Below are 21,795 nucleotides of genomic sequence, written 5' to 3' on the forward strand. Positions count from 1 at the left end.
GAGCCAAGTAATGAGTGTGAAGATGCATATACTAGGGTAGGCTTAAAGGACACAGCAGTCTGGAAAGTAAACAAGAATGTTACCATCTTTTCCCAACAAGAACAGAACAGGAACAGGAAAGTCCTGACTCCGCCCTGATACAATTAACTCTAGTGCCACGTAGTGACTAAAAGTATACGATACCATCCACAAAATCTCTACCCATGGTGAGACAGGAGAGAAAAAGTATCTACTGTTTGGTCCTGTCCTAATCTGTTTCTGAGGAGATACCCAGGCCTGGGAGCTGTAGCATTTAAACAGAGCCAAAAATGGAAAAGGAATACTGATTGCTCCTCCCGTAATAAAGAAACTATATCCAAATACAGTTTGCCTTTGGTTTTGTGTCTTATTTCTCATTTGGGAAGAAGACATGCCTCTTCTATAAACAGCAGCTGTTGTGAAGCAGGGTGGATGTGTGTGGAATTTTACAACGAACCATTTTGAGTTTCAACCTAAGTTCTAGTAAACTGGCACCGTTTCAATGATGTCATTATAGTTTTTGGCATTTTATATCAACTAAGAAATACACCCCCGCCCCCAAAGCCTTACTACTTTATCACTAGAATGAATCCAGTAATGTAGCCAGTATTACTGAAAACATCTAGTAATGTATTCCTTCCGAATAGCTGCTAATGTAACTACTGTTTGCCTTCATTTTCAGACATTAACGTTATGAAAAATGCTAAGCACAGTTTGCTAATCATTACCCATTGCAAATGAAGATATAAGTAATCTTCCTTAATCAGGTCTTTATGATGTCTCTATTCTCCCCCCCCCCCCAAAAAAGCATTTATATTACAGATGCCTGGACATATTTTACTATGTAGCCATTTTATTGATTCATAAATAGGGAAGTTATCAGACTTCTGACTGCTTCTCATGGGGGGACTAATTAGATTATTTGATTGTCTGGTTCATCAGAGTAGGAAATACTTAAGTGTCACAGCTGGCCTCAGACTCAGTGTCTTGTGCCATGATTTTTAAATGAAAACAATTATATCTTCACTGGGAAAACATTTTATAAATGACTGGCCAGTAAAAATGATCTAGGCAACAGATAATATCCTATTGTGCTTGTTTGGAGAGACTCAACATCTGTAGTGCCTTTGAATTTATTTACAATGGTTCTTTTTTCCATTTTGGCTCAAAGAGGCTTCTTTGCAACAAAGAGCTGCTTAAGAACCAAACACCTAATTAGGTTGCCTGTAAAGACCTAAGGCTGACATTTCAGGAGTAAGAAACAGGCAAGTTCTCCATTTTAACAGAGCCCCCAACATCTGTTACTGATGTAACCTTTCCAAATGGTGTATTTGTTGCTACAAATTGCTGTGGCAATGAGACTTTTAAGAAGAGAGAATGACGTCAGTCTATTGAATTGGCTTTACTCGTCTTCCATTCTGTGCCATCTCTCTTGACTTCACCAGGTTTTCAAAAGTCCTTTCACAAGCACAGGCAAGGAATGTTGGGTTCAGGAGCACGCAGAGCTTATTTCGAACAATGGCAGCAAAATGTATGGGCAGAGAGAGGCAGTTACTTGTCAGAATTATATAACCAGCTGCAATCTATAACATGTGCTAAGAAAAATCACTTCTCCATAACAGAATGCAAGGCACCCCTTCTGTATTCTCAGCTGACTATGAACTGGCACATTTGGGTGATAGATGACTCTCCTGCTGGACTGTGGCAACGCATAACTAGATACTCCCTACTCAACGCAGGTGGGCCCCCTGCCAAATGCGGGTGTGTGGCCTACCCATGTTTACAAGCAAGTTAAGCTATCTGATATGACTATCTGAACAGGCCTGGCCCAGGATATTGTGCCGCTTGAGGCAGAACATCCTGCTACCCCGCTCCCTATAGACACATGCCCATGACCCTGTGCCCTCCTTGCTCCCATGCTGCTGCTCTGCCCTGCGTGCAACTGGGCGAGGCACCGCATGGGTGCAGCCACCATGGCAACCCAGGTACAAAGGAGGTGGCGGCAAGAGGCATATTCCTCAGGTGTGGCTCTGCCACCTGAAGCAACAGTCTCAGCTCACCTCAGGCAGTCCGCCCTGCATTTGAAGTATGTAAAGTACAGTGGTACCTCGGGTTAAGTACTTAATTCGTTCCAGAGGTCCGTACTTAACCTGAAACTGTTCTTAACCTGAAGCACCACTTTAGCTAATGGGGCCTCCCACTGCTGCCACGCCGCCAGAGCATGATTTCTGTTCTCATCCTGAAGCAAAGTTCTTAACCTGAAGCACTATTTCTGGGTTAGCGAAGTCTATAACCTGAAGCGTATGTTACCTGAAGCGTATGTAACCCGAGGTACCACTGTAATACCTAACAAGGACTACCCCAATTCTTAAGACCATTAAGTGTTTACCTAATGGCCGCACCAAGTTCACCCAATGGATATATGCAGGTAAGTCACTGCTCTAGGGGACCTCACAGAGCTGGAGCAGGCGAGTTGCTATGAGGGTACGTTGCAATCTTGGTTCATATGGTATAATTAGTTAATTCAATAACTCTCCATGCAGAAACATGGCAGAATCATTTATCCTCATAGTCCAGGAATGGCAAAACTGTGGCCCTCCAGATAGTGCTGGAATACCGCTCGTTATCCCTGACTGCTGGCCATTAGAGCCCTGGCTCATGGGAATTGAAGTCCAACATCTGGAAAGCTTCTAGCTTCCCGTCCCCAGGCTGATAATGGCTGCTGTGATGCTGCCTTAAATATTTATTTCTCTAGCAGGTCCCAGCCCGCAGTTTGGGAAATACTGTTCGGTTGAAAGTCACTTTTAGAAAAAGTCAAGACTGACTGTGCAAGCAATACACAAAAGTTTAAAGATCTGTAAAATGAGTCATCACCATGAATCTTCTTTGAACAATGTGAATAAATATCGCATGCCCCCATATCTTCCAGCATTCCATCTATTAATAGTGAGGTAAGATTACTCCTAATTTGTATTTCACATCTATCTCAAAATAATGGTTGAAGGGTGATGATGAACATAGAGACGTCAACCCTCTTATCTCCTGAGCATCACAGCAATGTCCTCAGGAGGTTTTTCCCCTCCCCAATTTCTGCTAGTTATTATCACTGACATTAAGTTAGGCTGCAGGCAATGAAGTTGCAGAAGAACAACTGACCACACATTAGGTACTTTCTTTTTGCATCCAGTTTAACCTTCTCAAACCAAGGGTTGCTGGCAGATTTCTGTGCAAGCCTAATTCCATCATTTGCCTCCATTAATTTATCTATTCCAAAAATATCTCACAAAAGCATTACCAGCCGTATTTTTGCTTATTAGACTACAAAGATAAGTAAAGGTCATATGCTAATTTGACATTTTAAAATCAAACTCAATCCTTCACTTTCATTTTTAAAAAGTTTGATTATAACATTCATTGAGTTAATCTAAATATGAGATTAGAACATATTCTTACAGGACGTTGTCTTTTCTAATCAGAGACAACTGCAACACCTGTCATAGCCTTAAATTGTTTACTGTCAGGCCCCAGACCTCATTTTCTGTGCCAAGCTGCAGCCTTTAACATATAAATAATAAAGAGCACATTGGAGCATATGTGTAATGCCTTTTTTCAGACCAGAAACAGCACCTACCTATCTGCATATAGATGAAAAACTAGATCAGTGGCATAATTCCAGGATGGTTTAAGCCCCAGAACCTCCTATGAAGATGGTGCCTGGAGAGATTGTGGTCACTCCTGACTCCTACTGTAAACTAAGCCATACTTTGTCATCCAAATGTGGGCTCCTTGCTTGCCTCCTCCAGACAAGCCATGAGCTATAAACCCAAGTACAAACCTTGCCTACAACTCCTGGTTTGTCTAGAGTGAGACAAACCATGAGCCACTAAGTTCAGATGACCCACTAAGCTAAACCTAGGGCTTAGCTCACTGCAGCGCAGCAACAGCAGGAGCTCATACCCTTGCACTAAGTTATTTGTTGTTGTTTAGTCGTGTCCGACTCTTCGTGACCCCATGGACCAGAGCACGCCAGGCATGTTGTCTTTGTCCATGGAGTTTTCTTGGCAGGGATACTGGAGTGGCTTGCCGGTTCCTGCTCCAGGTGGATCACGTTTGGTCAAAACTCTCCACTATGACCTGTCCATCTTGGGTGGCCCTACACGGCATAGCTCATAGCTTCTCTGAGTTATTCAAGCCCCTTCGCCACAGCAAGGCAGTGATCCATGAAGGGGGGAGTAAGTTATAGGTTGGTTTAAATGTTATGTGTAAACCACATCACTGTAAAAAATAAATACTATCACCTGTCACATACTGAATTAGTAAGAATTTGTGGGCTCTGCCTCAAAGACCAGGACATTCGTCAGGTGGCTGGTTTTAAATTAAACAAACAAAAGACAAAGGTACTGGAAAAAAATCTAACGATGGGGGAAAAAGATAGCTTTCAAAGAGAAACTGGCTTGGAGATAACAAAAAAGGTGAAATATCTAGGGGTGAATCTAACATCTAAAAATATGAATTTGTTTAAAGATAACTATGAGAAATGTTGGTCGGAAGTGAAGAAAGATTTTGACACATGGTCTAGATTGAGATTATCCTTGTTAGGCCGAATTGCTGTTATTAAGATGAATGTATTGCCGAGATTGTTGTTTTTGTTCCAGACACTACAAATTATAGATAAGATGGATTGTTTCAAGAAGTGGCAGAAAGATATATCAAAATTTGTCTGGCAGGGCAAAAAACCCAGAATAAAATTTAAGATTTTAACTGATGCAAAAGAAAGGGGGGGTTTTGCGCTGCCGGACTTAAGACTCTATTATGAAGCAGCAGCTTTCTGCTGGCTGAAGCAATGGCTACTTCTTGAAGACACAGATATTTTAGATTTGGAAGGGTATGATAACAATTTTGGCTGGCATGCATATTTATGGTATGACAAGGCAAAGATCTATAAAGGCTTTAAAAATCATATTGTCAGGAAAGCTTTATATAATGTTTGGAATCGATATAAGGATTTGTTGGAAAATAAAACACCCAGATGGTTGTCACCAATGGAAGCTAGAGCAGTTAAAAAACTTAATATGGATTCAAATTGGCCAAAATATAGTGAAATTATAGAGTATGATGGTGAAAATGTCAAATTACAGAGCTTTGAGAAATTAAAATCCAAAGTTCGAGACTGGTTACATTATTATCAGATAAATGAGACTTTTAAGCAGGACAAGAAATTAGGATTTCAGAAAGAGAGGTCAAAATTGGAAACAGAACTGTTAGAGACCAATACTAAGAATCTGTCTAAAATGTATAACTTGTTGCTGAAATGGAATACACAGGATGAAACAGTTAAATCAGCTATGATTAAGTGGGCACAAGATGTTGGTCATGATATTATGTTTGCTGACTGGGAGCAGTTATGGACCACAGGCCTTAAATTTACGGCATGTAGTGCCTTGAAAGAAAATATAATGAAAATGATCTATAGGTGGTACATGACTCCAGTCAAGCTTGCAAAGATATATCATTTGCCCAATAATAAATGCTGGAAATGTAATGAATGCGAAGGAACTTTCTATCATCTTTGGTGGACCTGCCCAAAGGTTAAAGCCTACTGGGAAATGATCTATAATGAAATTAAGAAAGTCCTTAAGTGGACATTTGCAAAGAAACCGGAGGCTTTTCTCTTGGGCATGGTCGGCCAATTGGTACCAAAGAAAGATAAAACCTTTTTTATGTATGCAACCACAGCAGCAAGAATTCTTCTGGCAAAGTATTGGAAGATGCAAGAATTACCTACTCTGGAAGAATGGCAGACGAAGGTGACTGAATTTATGGGACTGGCAGAGATGACCGGCAGAATCCGTGATCAAAGGAGAGAGAGGGTGGAAGAAGACTGGAAAAAATGTAAACTATATCTTAAGAACTGTTGCAAAATTTCGGACTGATAAAATGTTAAGGGTCAAGAAATAAAGAACTATAGCTGTAAATAGTTAAGTTAAGAAAATTTTGAGGGAAACGAAATATTGAAAAGGAATGAAGGATTGCTAAAAATTTCTGAAACAGGGGTGCAGTGAAGGGGAGGCGTGGGGAAGTCATGTGTTGTTTATTTGTGTGTTTTTTGGTTTTATGAAAACTAATAAAAATTATTTAAAAAAAAAAAACAAAGACCAGGACATTCATGCCTTGCTGCCTTATTCGTCTTGCTTTAGGGAAGCCAATTGGCCATCTTTGCAGACCCATCTGTGGGATTCTGTGCCTAAGCATCATTTTAGAACTCAGTTAGCATGGCCCACTTCTTAGTAGGATCTGTGAGCTTGGATGAAGCAGATTGTTTTGATTTAACTACTACTGAAGGCTGCATCAAACCCAGCCTCACTTATAGATTTGGTGGTACTACTAAGACAAATGAGAGTCCAGGGGATTTTAGGTATGCCTTCAGACCTGAGATGGACATGGAGGACATCAGTACTGAGAGGGCCTCCAATGCTGGGCTTTCTGCTGCACTGGTTGGTTTCATTTCCATGCCTGAAGAGCCTGTCGATAGGCCATCATCAACATTACATCATGACAGGTTGATCAGCTATGAAAAGAGAAGCTGGGCAGCATTGGGATGGGAGTGCTATAGAGGTTTTTGCTTTGGTGTCTGCTGTCAGAATTGCCTCGTGCCTATATGAAGATTAAAGCACCAATCCTACACTCACTTTCCTGGGAGTAAGCCCTGTTGGAACTCAATGAAACCTGCTTCTGAGTAGACACATATATTTTGCACTGTTACTTCTCTTTTAGGTTTGCACCTTTCCACAAACCAAAACAAAAAGGTGCTGTTTTCACTTTGTTTATCTCAAAGTACAAAAGGAAAATCTTTTAAATACTTTAACTTGGAAAAACAAGAAGCCCGTAAATAATGTATCAAGAAAAATATCTCTGAAATTGATTTTTTATTATTAAAGTACAAAAAATCCAGTCAACTTGTGAACATCCAGAGCTTATTTAAAAATTTAACAGCACACTGAACAATCCGAAGTTTATTTAATTTGTAGCAGAGTCAAATTTATTCTGCTCTCTTTTAAATAATGGTTACTCCTTCTTAAGATATACTCCTTTTCTTACAGTCTTGCATACAAACATATGGTAATTTTTATTAGAGCATTTCCCCCCCAAAGTAAACCCTAAGGGGGAGAGAAAGGAACAAAAGCAGTTTATCATTCAAAAAAAAAATTAAATTATTGCAGTAACCATTTTAAAACATCTTTTTAAGAGCTAATGTCAGAATACATATTCAGGGAAATTCTGGTCCTGTATATTTGAGAAAGAGGAATCATTAGAATACAGACAGAGACCTAAATCAAGCTGAAGTTAATCATGATGAAAACCCACAGAAACCAAATAAGCCATGATTATTGCTTTTGTTGTGACAAGAACACTGTTGACTTTGGGCTCTTTACATTCTCTCACACTCTCTGTGTGTCTCTCTCAGGACAGACTCTATTGGACTAGGAAGGGATAACATTTCCACCTGCCCTGCCCTGTGACATTTTGTGGGTGGCTGACCTTTATCCTTTTGGCTGGAATATGGATGCATTTGGCTTTTAGACTTTTGGTAATACGTGGAAATTTTGTCTTAATTTTTTATATAAATTGCATCCTGTATTTGTGTATGAATCTAAGTTGCCTTAGGGGGCAACTTAGGTATAGGAATCATCATTACCATCATCTCCATGAGATATGATTCAATGTACAGACACAACTTGGAGCCCAACTGCAAAGGGCACGGCTAATTTTTGAAGGCTGCTGTTTATATGGTGGCTCAAGCAACTAAAACTCCAGAAGATGATTGCAAAAGTCACCCTACCACTGCAGAGGACATATATGATGAACCCAGGAGCAAATTATATACCTGAAGGCATCACTGTTCTGCTCATCACACAGATTTCAAAAACACCATGCAGACTTACAGTTAATTCATACTGCTTCCCAAGTGCAGCATCGATGTCAAGGACAAAATCTAGAGCGCTCGCAAGAACCCCAGCCTACAGTTACTTATCACTTTTGTTCTGGAATGCAGTGAAGTAATCTATGTGCTGGAATTTGAGAACTTCATTGCCCCAACTGGTCCATCCAGGCTGCAAATTCCGAGCAAACAGCTCCATACATTCCACATCTGGCTTGGTATATGCTTTTAGAATCTCTGGGGAGGAAAAATCATGAGATTGATTTTATTTTTTTAAAAAAAACCACACCTCTGTTTCTTCAATTTCGTCAAAGCTGTTGGAAGGTGGTGGGGAAGAATGTTTCAATAAAAAGAGAGAGAGAGAGAGCGTGCAAATTAATTTCAAGGATCTCATCAGCCAGCTTTACTATTTATAGCCAGAAAGGAATATGAAATAAACGACCTTGAGAGTATGAACAATATTGTCAAAGCTTCCAGTCACTCTAATTTATCAGTATTCATTTGGAGACAGGGAATGAGAGCTTCAGCACCGCCATAGTGTTTTCAGAATTGTCACCATAACATCTCTCAAATGGGAGTGCTTATTTTTTTTGGGGGGAAACAACAACACATGGACAGCTATATTCAATGCATATTAAAATTTATTCATTAAAAACTTAAGCTTTGAAACAGAAACTTAAAAGGAGTAGACACATCAGGCACCGATTGATTTCACTGGTTAATATATTCCCTCGCAGCACAGTTTACAGCCCAGTCCTATGAATGCTTACCCAGAAGCCTCACTCATCTCAATGGTACTTATTCCCAGCATGTGCAAGATTGAAACCGCAGATCTGCAAGCTTAGTAGCTTGAAGTAGTTTTGTTGTGGGGCATATCTCTTCTTCAGCCATTCTGATTCTTATGGTTTCCTTCCGAGGATCCCTGGAGACTGCAGTTTATTAAGCATGCTGCAGATCATTACCTCCTTCACAGAACTCCACTTCCTTGGAAATTGTTAGGAGGAAGCTGCCAGCTAAAGCAGTTTTGTACTTGTTTAAGACACACAGTTAAGATGCTGCGCAGAGCAATCCTATATTTGCATTATGACCTGGAGACATGCCTCTACTATACTCGCAAGACAGCAGAACTTTGTTATAGAATTGCACCTAAATAACTGATTAACAGTTTATATAGTGATTTGTGTGGGTGGAATCCAATGCTACATGAGTGGAATCTCACTTATGAAGCAAGGGCCCTCCTTCCCCGGCACCCCACAAAATCTGCACTATACTATCAGGTGTTAGTATCCCTCTTAGCATTCAGCACAGTCAACCAGCTCATCAACTGAGTTCAAACATATATTTCACCAACTAAAAATGGACAGGCCAACACTCCCACTCCTTGCTTAGTGAAGACACAGCACCATTCAGGAATACAGACATATCTGAAAACATGATGACAGAAAAGCTAAAGGCTTGGAAACAAAATGAAGGTGCATTTGATTCTCCCCAAATCGCCCCCACTAAAAAAAACCCATCAATCATTTATCAGTAAAGGTCCTATCCATAAAGGTCAATAAAGGTTATGTTCCCCCCCCCTCTCTCCCTCTCTCTCCCCCCCCCCTTTACATTTCACTGTCAATTCTATACTTCTGTTTCTACAATTTTATCTGCAACTTGAACAGTTGCGCAGTAGACAAAAATTCAGCTGCTGCGTTTTTCTCCACCAATGACTCTCTTCAGCAACCTGCTGAATTTCAGCCTGTTTTACAGCTGTTGTATGTCCTTGTTAATATTTTGAGTTGAACTGTTTCAAAATGCTAACATTTTTACCATCCAGATTAACTACAAAATGGTTTCATATGTACATTAATGCCAGTCCATATGTTCTGAATCTGGTCCTCTCTTCTGCCTACCTTGTTTTCATAATTTCTGGAAAACTTAACAAGAAATGCATGAAATAATAATAATATATAAGAAGTCAGAATGTATGTCTGGAATAACAAGCTTTTTTGTTGCCACAGGCACACCTAGGGTCACTTGAGCTCTTGCCAAGGAGCTGTATTGTGGGTCCCCCCTGTGTGTGTGTGTGTGTGTGTGTGTGTGTGTCTGAGAAGCAGGAGAGATTGTGTGGACAGGAGGACAGGAAGAACACACCTCCCCTGGCTGGATAGGGCACACATGCTGCTCTCTGCCTGGAGGCCACTCCAAGGACCCTTTCCATCCCCTCCTATAGAACCACCAGCAGCAGTTTTTTCTGCTAGAGATCCCAGGGGATTCCTTCTGTGGGCAAAGTAGGTGCTAAGCTGGGGGTGGGGGGGGGTTTCTCCAGGTTTCACAGGAAAACTTCCACTGCCTGATAGGGGATTTTTGAGGGGGACGGGTTTGCCTCTGTTTGTTGCTAATGTTAGCCTTACTGTCAGGAAAGAGTTAGAAGTTTCCAGTTTCTCAGAGGGAGAAAGCATTCCCCAAGGGGGGAAGGAGAGCAGTGAATCTAATAGAAGGGAGCAAGAGGAACAACAGGGAGGGACTGGCTGTTCCCAGGAAAGGCAAGGGTTCAGTTCTAGCTCAGATTCGGAGGAGGGGAGATACAGGCCAGCTCTAGCCAGGAGGTCAGAAAAAAGAGCGGGAAAGCGAAGGGAAGGGCCCCTTCGACATTTTGAGAGTGGCTGGTCACGGAGAAGCAGAGCTCAGAAGGTATCTGAAAGAAGTGACTCTGAGGAATAATATTTAAGAACCGTTTATAAGATTGTTTTGTTAATAAGCAATAAAAAGTTATAAAAGAACAAAAAGTGTTCGTGTGGTGATCTGAAGAGGACAACGACCAGGCCTGACACTTACCTATCACAGAATTAACTGCTTACAAAAGATGAGTACAGTAGTACCTCGGGTTACAGACGCTTCAGGTTACAGACTCCGCTAACCCAGAAATAGTACCTCGGGTTAAGAACTTTGCTTCAGGATGAGAACAGAAATCGCAAGGCGGCAGCGGGAGGCCCCATTAGCTAAAGTGGTACCTCAGGTTAAGAACAGTTTCAGGTTAAGAACGGACCTCTGGAACGAATTAAGTTCTTAACCCAAGGTACCACTGTAGTGGGAAAATTCCCCCATGTTTCACCCTAAATTTCCACTGAAAGGGCTGTCAGCAAAAGCTAGTGGGTGCTAACTTTGCCAATTTGCCACTGTCTTGCGCGTGCCCCCTCTTCTAGATGCCTCCACCAGATTTTGTTTCTCCCTTCCCTTCAGACTCCTCCAGTTTTATCTGCACAAACAGAGCATTTAATCTCCTTTGCTAACAATGCTGTAAAAACACAGAAACTATGAAACTGTGTTAAGATGTTATTGTTGAAGTTTGCTTCTTCGCATAAAATGTCACCGTTGCCGGAAAAGGGAATCTCTTCAGCAGGAAGGTGAGACAATTTAATAAAAATTTAACATTTGCACAAGTCTTAGCTGGTTTAGAAGAGCCTTGCACGTAATAATTTAAGATGTGGCTGCTCAACCTCTGCTATGTGATCATGCTTCACTCTTCACCTAAAGTGAATTGAAGGAGAAGACTGGCATCTTTTACAGCTTAATAAATATGAAGCCTTTCACTGGAATTGGAATACAAGTTTACTTTCACAGCCTGAAGACAGATACATCTAATGAACTATAGATTAAATAAGATGTGCATATGAAAAGGCAACTAAATAACTTGTTAAACCAATTAATGTTATTTCAGAACGGTGGTGTTTTGGCCATTTTTGTTAGCACCTTACAGTCTTTCGATTAAAACATTTATATCCCATCTTCCCAACGTAAAACTAATGGTAAGAGCAGAGAACAGATTCAAAATAACCACTGACACATCATAAACTACTTATATTTCTAAATACTAGGCTGTATCCAATTTAGCCTTACTGGATGTAACTAACACCAGCTTACTCATTTCAGGGGGTCTGCTTTGAGTATCTTATTTGGATACAACTCTCTCTGTTGTGATTCCTCTGGAAAGAAGCTAGACTAAAGGATAAGCATCAGATCACATGACCAAGGGTGCCACAATGGCTGCCACGTCATCACAGGGGAAAACTGGATGCCCTGGTTTTTCCAGGACACTTGGTGGGTATGTATTTTGTGTACGTTAGTAAATAATTGTTACTTAAGGAACAGTTCACCAAGTCTTGTTCACACAAAGTTTCCACTAATGGTGAAATCCCACTTTCTCACTTTTCTCTGTCGCTCCCTCAACTCAAATCATCTCATGCTGGCCACAATGACATGCAGCGATAAACCAGGATTTGGGGCATATTGTGCCTACCTTGAATGATTCACTCCTCCCATGTTGCTAATGTGATAAACAAGCCAGCAAACCTTGGGTTCCCATTATTGCTGAACCAGGTACAGTATTATGGTTTGCAGGTCCCCAGCAATCATTGATCCATAAGCCAATAATAAAACCCTGTCTTAATGCTATTTATAATAATATTTATATACTGCTGTTCATAAAAAAACACCATGCACTTTACAATAGTCACACATAAAACCATACAGTATGAACCATACGTAAGTTGATAGCAGCTAACTATTATGTACAAACATACCCACTATATGTAACAAGCACTTGGTCTTGCTTGGGTTTAGCAGATAGAACCAAAGAAAGGCAAGACCAGCTGAACTTGCTCTACACTACTGAAAGAAACGAGCTCACTGATGAGGGATCTTCTTACAAGACAGACAACTAATACAGGACCTTGCAAATCAATGAAGACAGTAATCCAAGCCATGTCTACTCAGAAGTAAGTCCCACTGAATTCAATGGGGCTTGTCAGATGGCAGGGGTGGTTGCTCGCGAGTAACCTGGCAGGACTCAGACCTGTCTTTTACAGGTTTTATTTGGTGCAAAAAACTATTTACAGTGCAGAATGCCAAAGTTCATGTCTGCCTCAATCGCTAGCAGAATCTGGGAGTGACTTTTTCCTCTTTTGTCCCCAACCTAAGAACTTCGTCACCCCCAGCCTTTTTCTTCCTTCTTTGCGCTTTACCCCTCTGTGCAAGGTGGGCAATGGAAGAGGCGTGCTTCCCTCCTCGCCGGCTTGACCAGGAGCGGTGCTGGGGTTCACGGCAGCATCCTGATCCCTTTCCCTCTTCCCCACTGGAGGCGTGGCTTTCCCCACCGCAGGAAGAGGAACTGCTTCGCAAGACTTTCGGAGGATCCCTATATCCCAACGGCCCCTCTACCTCCCTTCCCTGTTCCGATGGCAGTTCCCTGACAGGGCTCACTCCTAGATAAATGGAGTTTATGTGGGGTTATGCCTTCAGGCATAGCTTCCTGGATTAACTGAGCTGCACACATAGCCCACAAACCAGTGCAACCAAAAATGGAAGTTCAAAGGTGCATTTATTTTTTCCCCTGAGTCCTTGACAGTGGAAAAGGCGGGGTATAAATAAATATATGATACAAATGATATTTGCCTGGCATGGGGATATTAAGAAAGGTCTTGCTATCTGTCATATTGTAAACAAAAGTTCTACAAGTGGGCATTCAAAAACACATTAAAATATTGTCCAGTAGCACCTTAGAGACCAGCTAAGTTTGTTCTGGGTACAGTATAAGCTTTTGTGCGCATTCACACTTCTTCAGATACCAAAACACAGTGAGTGAAAGGGATTGAGGAAATGGGAGGAGGTGGCTTCATCTCTCATTTTCCTCTGCCTCCCCATATTCCTCTCGAAAAGCATTGTTGCTGCCTCTGCCAAGAACATACAAGCTCAGTAAGTAACTTCCTTGACTCAAAGTGAACTTGCTTGCTATGACGACGATAAAAGTTCCAGTCTTTCAAAGCAGCCACCCAAGGTCCAGGTTATTAGAAGTACGGCTATGAATCAGAACCTTTAATATTATCAGAGGAATTTTAGAACCAAAGAATATCTACCTGAATTCCTCAAACTGGCAGCAACATGCATGCTACAGTGCTCTAGCTGGAACATAAATGCAGCATACTAAGAAATGTACTGGGTTGGATCCCAACCCTCAGTAACAGCTTCTCAGAGGGTACAAGGAAGGCAAAGGAATTAGCTAAAATTGCCTCTCCCTCCCCTCACTTCCAGCAGCAATGTCCCTTGAATATACAGGAACTCTGCATTCAACCAATCAACTGCAACCTACTAGTTATTCACCTCTTCAAGATCAAGGTTATTTCTAAAGTGGTTATGCCAGTTGTAAAGCCAAGTATGACAGACGAAACCTGTCCCGCTTAAAATGCCTAATTCGTGCCTAATTGAATCCACAATTAGAACCCAATGAAAATATCAAAATTTTCAGTAAGTTTTTAACCTCCGTTGTTCGTTATTGATGGTCAGAAACTAACAATACAAACAAATTAGCAGAGGTACTCAAGCCATTAACCCGTCTCAAAGGTATCAATAGTTGAAAATATCAAAAATGTTTAGCTTTATAGAACCATTTCAGGAACATACCTGTCAGAGGTGGTTTGTGTGAGTGAAGCTTGCAAGGTACACTCACAATTAATTTCTGATCAGGAATTTGAGACATGTCATCCTCTGAAATCCTATTGTATAGATCAAAACAAAATAAATGGTGAGAGCACAAATGAGAATATCTTGCTAAAGATCCAAACCTTCATTGGTCCCTTTCCCCCTCTAAACAGAATAATTATAATAATATGAAAAAGTCATTCTCTCACTGCCATACTAGATGGTAAGCCCCTGGGAAGCTAAATATCTAAATGCTGAGTGTATTTGTTTTCTTGAAAGATAAAGGGCAGCTTATGAAATTTCTTAAGCTTCTTCAAAAACTAAGCCAATAAAGAAATATGACTGCAAGAAGACAAATATAGTGCAGCCAATATATGTTTCAACTTTAGAATATTTTTTGCCCTTAACAAAACAGATCTATACTTAATACAGGGGAACAAGTGGTCTACTTGGCAACAGAAACCAACAGCCCTGCAGGGCTAACATGGATGACATGGAGAAGATCTGGTTTCGGCTAGCCAAACAAGGAAGATATGGAGCTACCCACTTCATATAATATCACTAGGAGAATTCCTGTTTCGGCAAGACTTTCCTGTATAGGTTAATGTTTGCTATTTTAATCATGCACATAAAAGTCCAAGCAGCTGTACTAAATCACCAATTCAAAACCTCTTCAAAGAGACTTCGGCAAGGGACCAAAGAATTATGAAAGTAGTTCTGCAAGGCCAAAGAGGCTTTAATCTTGCTTATAACAGGCCCAACACTCTAAATTGAAAGTTATGTGGAAGTTGTGCTATGGCGTGGAGATTGCCTGTTGAAAGAAAGACGGTAAGAAAAAGAAAATATCCCACTGGGGTTGCACAAGCCCCTCACATTAGGCTAAGAGGCTCTTTGGATCCCAGCCCCAATATTCACATAAACCGATTACACTTTGCTAAAGGGGAAGAGACATAGTTGCTTTGGGATCCCCCTCCTCCTATTCCAATTCTAATGAATGAATGCTCAAGGCAGCTAATGATCTTGGCCCTGCAATGACATCCCACCCATTTTAGTGATAATTGGTCATCAGTTAAAGGCATCTGCTTCCAAGATTTCCCAGTGTCGTATCATGAGAAATTGAATTTCACAGCACTGTAAGAAACAGACAACTAAATATCTAAAGGGAACAGCAGAAGGAGTCTGGTGTATTTTACAGCTTTCTTAAAAGCTAGTCTTTCAAGGGAATTGGAGTACAAGCTTACTTCAGTCTTCATATCGTTTTGTTAAGAAAGGCCATTGCGCCCTCCTTTCAACCTCAGCTGAGCATTCCTAATGAATGCCTTATAATAATAATTCCCATTAATAATATAGAGAAATCAATGGACTCATACCTTAATGGCACATCTGTATTTTGCTGGACTCTTCCCAATACAAGAACTTCATAAGGCTTCTTGTGAAGAGAGTCTAATGGAAATACAAACTCTCCAGACTTTGTAATCTGATACAAAGGAACCGGAAATCAATGCTGCAAGTTACAAATCAATGTTACAATATTTTATTTTCTATTCATCTATCCTAAGGATGTTTTCTCACTATACCCAAGTCTAGTTCAGAGATTGGTAGTCTTCTGGCTTGTGTAATCCACTTTCTTTTTCATTTACACCCTATCAATGGTGGCTTGGGGGTAGACCACTGAACCCAATGAGCCTTAACACTGCTGTGGCTACATATACATTTATAAATCATCATCTGAATTGCTTCAGATCAAGGATTCGAACATCAAATTTGAAATATGATCAGCAGGGCAGCCCAAGACTGGTCAAAGCAAAGTAGGTTTCCAAAGCCATTTGCGGGGGGAAATGGGGGGAAACCTAGTTTCCCTCCCAATTTTCCAGGTTTTTTTCCAGGCCTTCCCATCTCTACTTATGGGGAAAATAGTGAAATAAATCAAGAATTGCAACTGGGGTTGCAACATTTCGTTGACCGATTTAAAATATTTTGATTTAAAAGAAAAAAGAAGTGACATCAGATTAACCAGGAAGATTTTTTTTTAAAAAAAGGCTATTTACAAATTCTTCCCAGGAAGGACTGCCTCCTTTTGCTACTTGCTCAAATAAAATAATGTTTCCCTCTTTTTTTCATACATATACAAATGTATGTAATTGATTAGAACTCATGCAGTTAACATAGTAAGGTTGCAATCCTATATAGACCTGGAAGTAAGGCCCACTGAAGTCAGTGGGACTTACTTCTGAGCAGATATGTACAGGATTGTGCTGAGCGAGTTCCTTAATTGGGTGTCATCCCTAACTGTAACTTCCCTTGGGAGATAATATATAGAAAATTACAAAAATCTGCTTCAAAAATGTTAATATTCAAATATTTTAAATGCTACCAAGAAAAACAGTTATTGGGAAATAATTTTAAAACTAAACATATATAAAAATAAGTCCAAAGGTTCCAGCAAACTTACTTTCACCCAGAACCACTCCGCCACTCCACGCACAGACCAGTGGGGATAGAGTTCATTCTTCACAAAACATAAATGCTTCTGTCGGTTAGTCACCCAAGTGACCACAAGACAACCTGGGGCCGCCAGCGCTGGCACAGGAATTTGCTTGATTTGCCAATGGGACAAGTAATTGTACCTACACATGAATAAATTCAGAAAGTCTGAGCTGGACCAAAGCTAGAAAGGAAAACATCAGGCCTTTACAAAGCAATGGCAATCTTTTGCAAACTTTTTTCAATACTAACAATATTTAGATAAATTAAAACTGAGCCAACAGTGACATCCAGTGGTGAAATCTGTTCCCACCCTATTTGAACACCTGTTTCTTTACATTCTGATCCACTGGGTGCAGCGATAAATATCCTTCCACTTCCAAATTCTGTTATGCATAGAAACTGAACTTATGGTCATTAAAAGTTACATATTACATTAAAGCAATTCTCTGCAATGCAGAATATCTAATACTTTGATTCTCCCCCCCCCCTTTAATCTACAACACAGTCATACAGTATTTAAAAAGCTACTAATTAAGTTAAGCAATGGAATTTGCTACCACAAGATGTGGTGATGGCCACTAACTTTTAAAGGAAAATACAATAATTCATAGAAGATAATTTTAGAAACAGTGAACAGTATTGATAGCTATATGCTACCTGAAGCATTAGAATTACCAGTTGCTGTGGGTAACAAGATGATGGACTAAATGGGCTTTTGCTCTGATTCTGCAAGGCTCTTCTTCTAATATTAAAACTGCAGTAATACAAATTTGCAGTAATACAAATAGAAAAATACTGACATGAAAATCTACGACTTTTCACAATGAAGTGTAGAGCTTTCTGAGTGATACTTCAGGTGATTTGTATTAGTGAAATGCCCATCACCCAGATATCTGTATTTTTTTGTACTGCATTTTAAAGAGGCATGCCTGTTGATCACCTGAGAATCCATCTGGCTGGGTAGACATAGACCCAAGTATTACAGCCAGAGTTATAGACAACAAGGAAAAGTGATATGCCTCCATGCCTAAGATCTGAACCCTGAGCTTATTTTGATAAATTTGAAATCAGTTATAAATTAAAGCTTATCAATTTCTATAGGCTCAGGCATACCTCACTCTGCACAGGACCAAATTGTACATTAAACATATAAGCTTTGAAGCCTGAGAAATTTGGAATTAATGGTCAGTCTTTAAACTGGGCTTTTTTATTTTCTTGGAAGCAGTCGTCCCTAATAATTGTTGGGGTATTTGTCCCTGTTTAGTTAACAAGGGGAAAGAAACCCATCCCGAGGTAGTATATAAACTCACAGTGCTGTTATGCTATCCTGCGACAACTCTTCCTTCTATTCCTCCCATTCCAGAAGTACCACTTCTTTTCTACTTCTATTCTAATGTGAACTTCCTCCATTCATCCCTCCCATGTCATATGACAGAATATGATACAAACATTTGCCTTCCTGCCTTGCAATTGGCGGTGGAATCAGAATCCTCCTACGATAGTGGAAACATATTGCTTTACTAGTCTCAACACATTGCTTATTTTAAAAGGAATGTACAGCTCTTGACCAGCTTCCCTCTCAGACACTAAGGCCATCCCACCTAGCAGCTTTTGTAAAATATGAATTAATTAGAAGCAAACCAGAGTAGCTTTAACTTCCGCAAACGCTCCACAGGCACAGAAACCATTCATTTTGATTAACCTTCAAATAACAGAGCATTCAGAGAGGTATATTGCTCAGAAGTTAATATTTTCAATTATGAAGTATTCTCATTAAGGGGGCGGGGAAGGTTCAGTGTTGTAATCTCATTCCCCAACCCCAGCATAACTATATTTTCACCTTAGAAAACTATCAAACCAGGTTCCCCACTGCCTCGTAGAACTTTCATATTAATTCAGTTTAATTGAAGTTCTACTGACCTAAAATTGCAGTTATCCACTGGAGAATTAGATGCATGCATTCTAATGTAGTAATCTGAGTTTACAAAACAGAACCCATACATTTGAGAATATCAACCAGAAAAAGAGAAATGAAACAAAGCAACAAATGTGCTAATATGCCTTTAGTTGCTACCCCCACCCCTCAAGCCTGATCAGTAGATTCTGGCCGCAGTCCCCTATATTCACTTACCTGGGAGTAAGGACTTAATGGAACTTACTTCTGAATAGACATGTCTCCTGTTGTAAACAACTCTTAATTGCACTAGTAAAGCCAGAAATTGTCATTCCACATACACCATTAACATCTAAAAGGGAACTGTTTTAATATGTATGTTTAATAAAATATATGTTTTAGAAGGTAAAAGGCTACCTGTTACTTCTTTTAACAGACTTGTTCTCCCACGGTGGATCTATTATAATTATGCCAAACTTTTTTTTATCTAGAAAACAAAGCAACAAGAATACACATTTTTCAGTATTTCAAATTATGTCTATTTTTATTTTTTTTTGCAACAAAACCAAGTTGCTCACCAAGTTTTAACAAACAATTTTCATACTATTTAAAAGAACATGGAAATGTGATGTTTTGTCTTTGAAAGTGGTAACGCTACCCTGCTCTGATTACAAATAGATATAAACATACTTCTGATCAAACTGAAGTGGCTCCATTTCATGTTCATTCAAACTAAGAGGCGGTCATGTCAGTTCCAAAACTAGCATAAAATGTTTCTCTTTTATTAATAGAGGTTTCTGTTCCACAAAGGATGTATTAGCTTCTAATTTTTCTAATATCTCCCACTATGCATGCTAGAAATTGGATAACAGGTGAAAATGAGTGGCTGCCATATAGTATGAATATGTGTTTGTAACAATTACTGATGCTCAAATCTAAGCATTTCTGCTAACAGGTGTTCTTTAAATTCCTGCCAAAATCTACACAATTTGCTCTGTCAATATATTAATGAAACATTGAACCAAAAGTGGGTAATTTTGCTTGGAAATGTACTTACAGTCCAAGAGCGGCTGCATAACAGAAATATCAGATAAAAGGAAAGCACTTTTGGGAGGAAATAGGTACTTCTGTCCCATTAATGTTATTATCTTTGCATAGTTTGTGGTGTTTTCTGTAACACAGGAAACCTGAACTTGTTCTGGAACACAGGAGTCCTCACTTATCATGCATACAGCTCTTTGTTCTGATTCATTCACTGAAGGAAACTGCTTTGCCATCTCACATAATTCAGCTAAACTACTGTGTTCTATAACAGGAGTCTTGGCACAAATCTGTTTTGAAGAGCTAGGCTGGAGGAAACCACTTCTAAGCCCCTCCTGGACTAAACTCCTGGTACCATCCAAAATCAAGCCGCTGATCTGTGCAGCAAAGAAAAATGAAAAAAAGAGAGAAAATATCTGAGGCGGGTTGTTATAATCCACAGAGACATATCCACAGACATGCAAATCTTCAGTCTGTGAACAGGATTATCTGAATGAATGACTGAACAGTCCACACTATAAATCATTCTGATAGTTTGCATTTTAAATATCAAAGACAAGTAAAGTGTCATTCTAAAACACTGGCATTCATTATCCTACTTTAAATACTGAAATGGTGCTATTTATAGTTCAACTTGAAGCTCTTAGCATAGTGAGCTATCAATTAATAGTATATGCATATTTAATCATGGAAGTGTGCATCTGAGGTTACTCAAACAAGCAACTCCTCCATCACAATTATTTCTCCGACTTACCTTTAAATGGTATTCTAAAGCATCACGTTCACCATGGTTAAGTTCACTGCTTCTTTTTCGTTTCTAAAGTTAACAACATGCACAAACATCAGCACCTCTATCATTTTAAAATATTGCCATACTCTATGGTTCTTTATACTTAAAAAGATAAAGGTAGATTCTGTGATGCATCTTGCACTCTAGAACTTGATAGAAGTAACCAAAGCCTTGCTGCTATTGTGCCCCCAAAGTGATAACACTTTAGCGCTGTCAAAGGCAGACATATTATAAGCACACCTTGTTAAATAATGTTGTTAATTAGTTGACTCACTGGAATAAAAAAACCTACATGGTTCAAGTCTAAGGCGGATGTTAATTTTATTTATGTTACTCCAAGTAACTAGTGAATATTATAATGGCACTGAAGGAAATGGGACTATAAATATTTTAGAGGGATTGAGCCTTCGGTTCATTAAAGTAATCAAACATCAACATGTGCTTATAGTAACTTGTGACATATTAAAAAGAAGGAAAATAGTTATGCATCTATAGAGAGGGTTCAACATGTGTGTTTAAAGGTGATCACTGAGCTACAAAAGCAGTGGGTAAAATGTTCACAATAAATTAGGGGGTTACCGTATATGTTTCCCTTTGTAAAACAGTGACAAATAGAACTCGTTTCAAAGGAAGATACTTTGCAGCAATTCCTCTATACTGTACCTTTTTGGCTTTAGCAGTATAGTAAGAGCCATTCATCTTGACTCTTTCTTGCTGTTCTGATCCGCCATTTCCTAGACCAGCCTCAGATCCCTTTTGCTGGCGTTCCATTTGATTGTTTGCAACTCCATGTGGCTTCAGCACATTAAAAAATTCTTCCCGAAAAACATATGTATTCTTTACCATTAGACTTGCTTTTTCTTCTGGGGCCTTGATCTCATCAATAGAATCTTTTCTGCAAGAATTTTTAGCATCTAGGCTTACAGCCTCAACGAGAGCCCCATCTGAGGAAGCAGCAGTAACAGGATCATCAACAAAGGCCAAGCCGGAATGATCATGGGAATGGCATAGCTGGTAGTTAGCTTTGTTTATGAAGGAGAGGTGGTCCAGTAGCCACCCAGCTGACAGATGACAAACAACAGACATTGTCTGCTTTTCCTGCTGTTTTTCAGTGTATTGAATAAATCAGTATCTCTGAAAAGTAAAAAAGTAAACCTTTTATAAGTA

General features: G+C 39.7%; 1 protein-coding gene across 2 annotated transcripts; it reads right to left on the reverse strand.

Moving 5' to 3' along the window:
• Positions 1–6,925: 6,925 nt before the first annotated feature.
• On the reverse strand, positions 6,926–21,742 carry METTL4 (methyltransferase 4, N6-adenosine). 2 transcript variants are annotated; one of them, XM_081873251.1, is made up of 8 exons: positions 21,292–21,742; positions 20,593–20,655; positions 19,855–20,215; positions 19,215–19,284; positions 16,869–17,043; positions 15,787–15,893; positions 14,399–14,490; positions 6,926–8,194 (listed from the first exon to the last, which is right to left on the reverse strand). In XM_081873251.1, the coding sequence occupies exons 1-8, from the start codon at positions 21,712–21,714 to the stop codon at positions 8,043–8,045; spliced, it is 1,443 nt and encodes a 480-aa protein (XP_081729377.1). In that variant the 5' UTR covers positions 21,715–21,742; the 3' UTR covers positions 6,926–8,042. The 2 variants fall into 2 exon arrangements, with proteins under 2 accessions (XP_081729377.1, XP_081729376.1); XM_081873250.1 differs by having other exon boundaries at positions 14,399–14,493.
• Positions 21,743–21,795: the final 53 nt, after the last annotated feature.

This window comes from Podarcis erhardii (assembly GCF_964252035.2).
Source record: "Podarcis erhardii genome assembly, chromosome: 8".
NCBI lineage: Eukaryota > Metazoa > Chordata > Lepidosauria > Squamata > Lacertidae > Podarcis > Podarcis erhardii.

Excerpts from the sequence above, each read along its gene's own strand:
- METTL4 (XM_081873250.1), bottom strand. The coding sequence starts at position 21,714 with ATGTCTGTTGTTTGTCATCTGTCAGCTGGGTGGCTACTGGACCACCTC. Across the intron at positions 14,494-15,786 it reads AATACAGATGTGCCATTAAG|TAGGATTTCAGAGGATGACA; the intron begins GTATGAGTCCAT and ends TGATCTATACAA. Across the intron at positions 8,195-14,398 it reads ACACAAACCACCTCTGACAG|AGATTCTAAAAGCATATACC; the intron begins GTATGTTCCTGA and ends TTTCCTCCCCAG.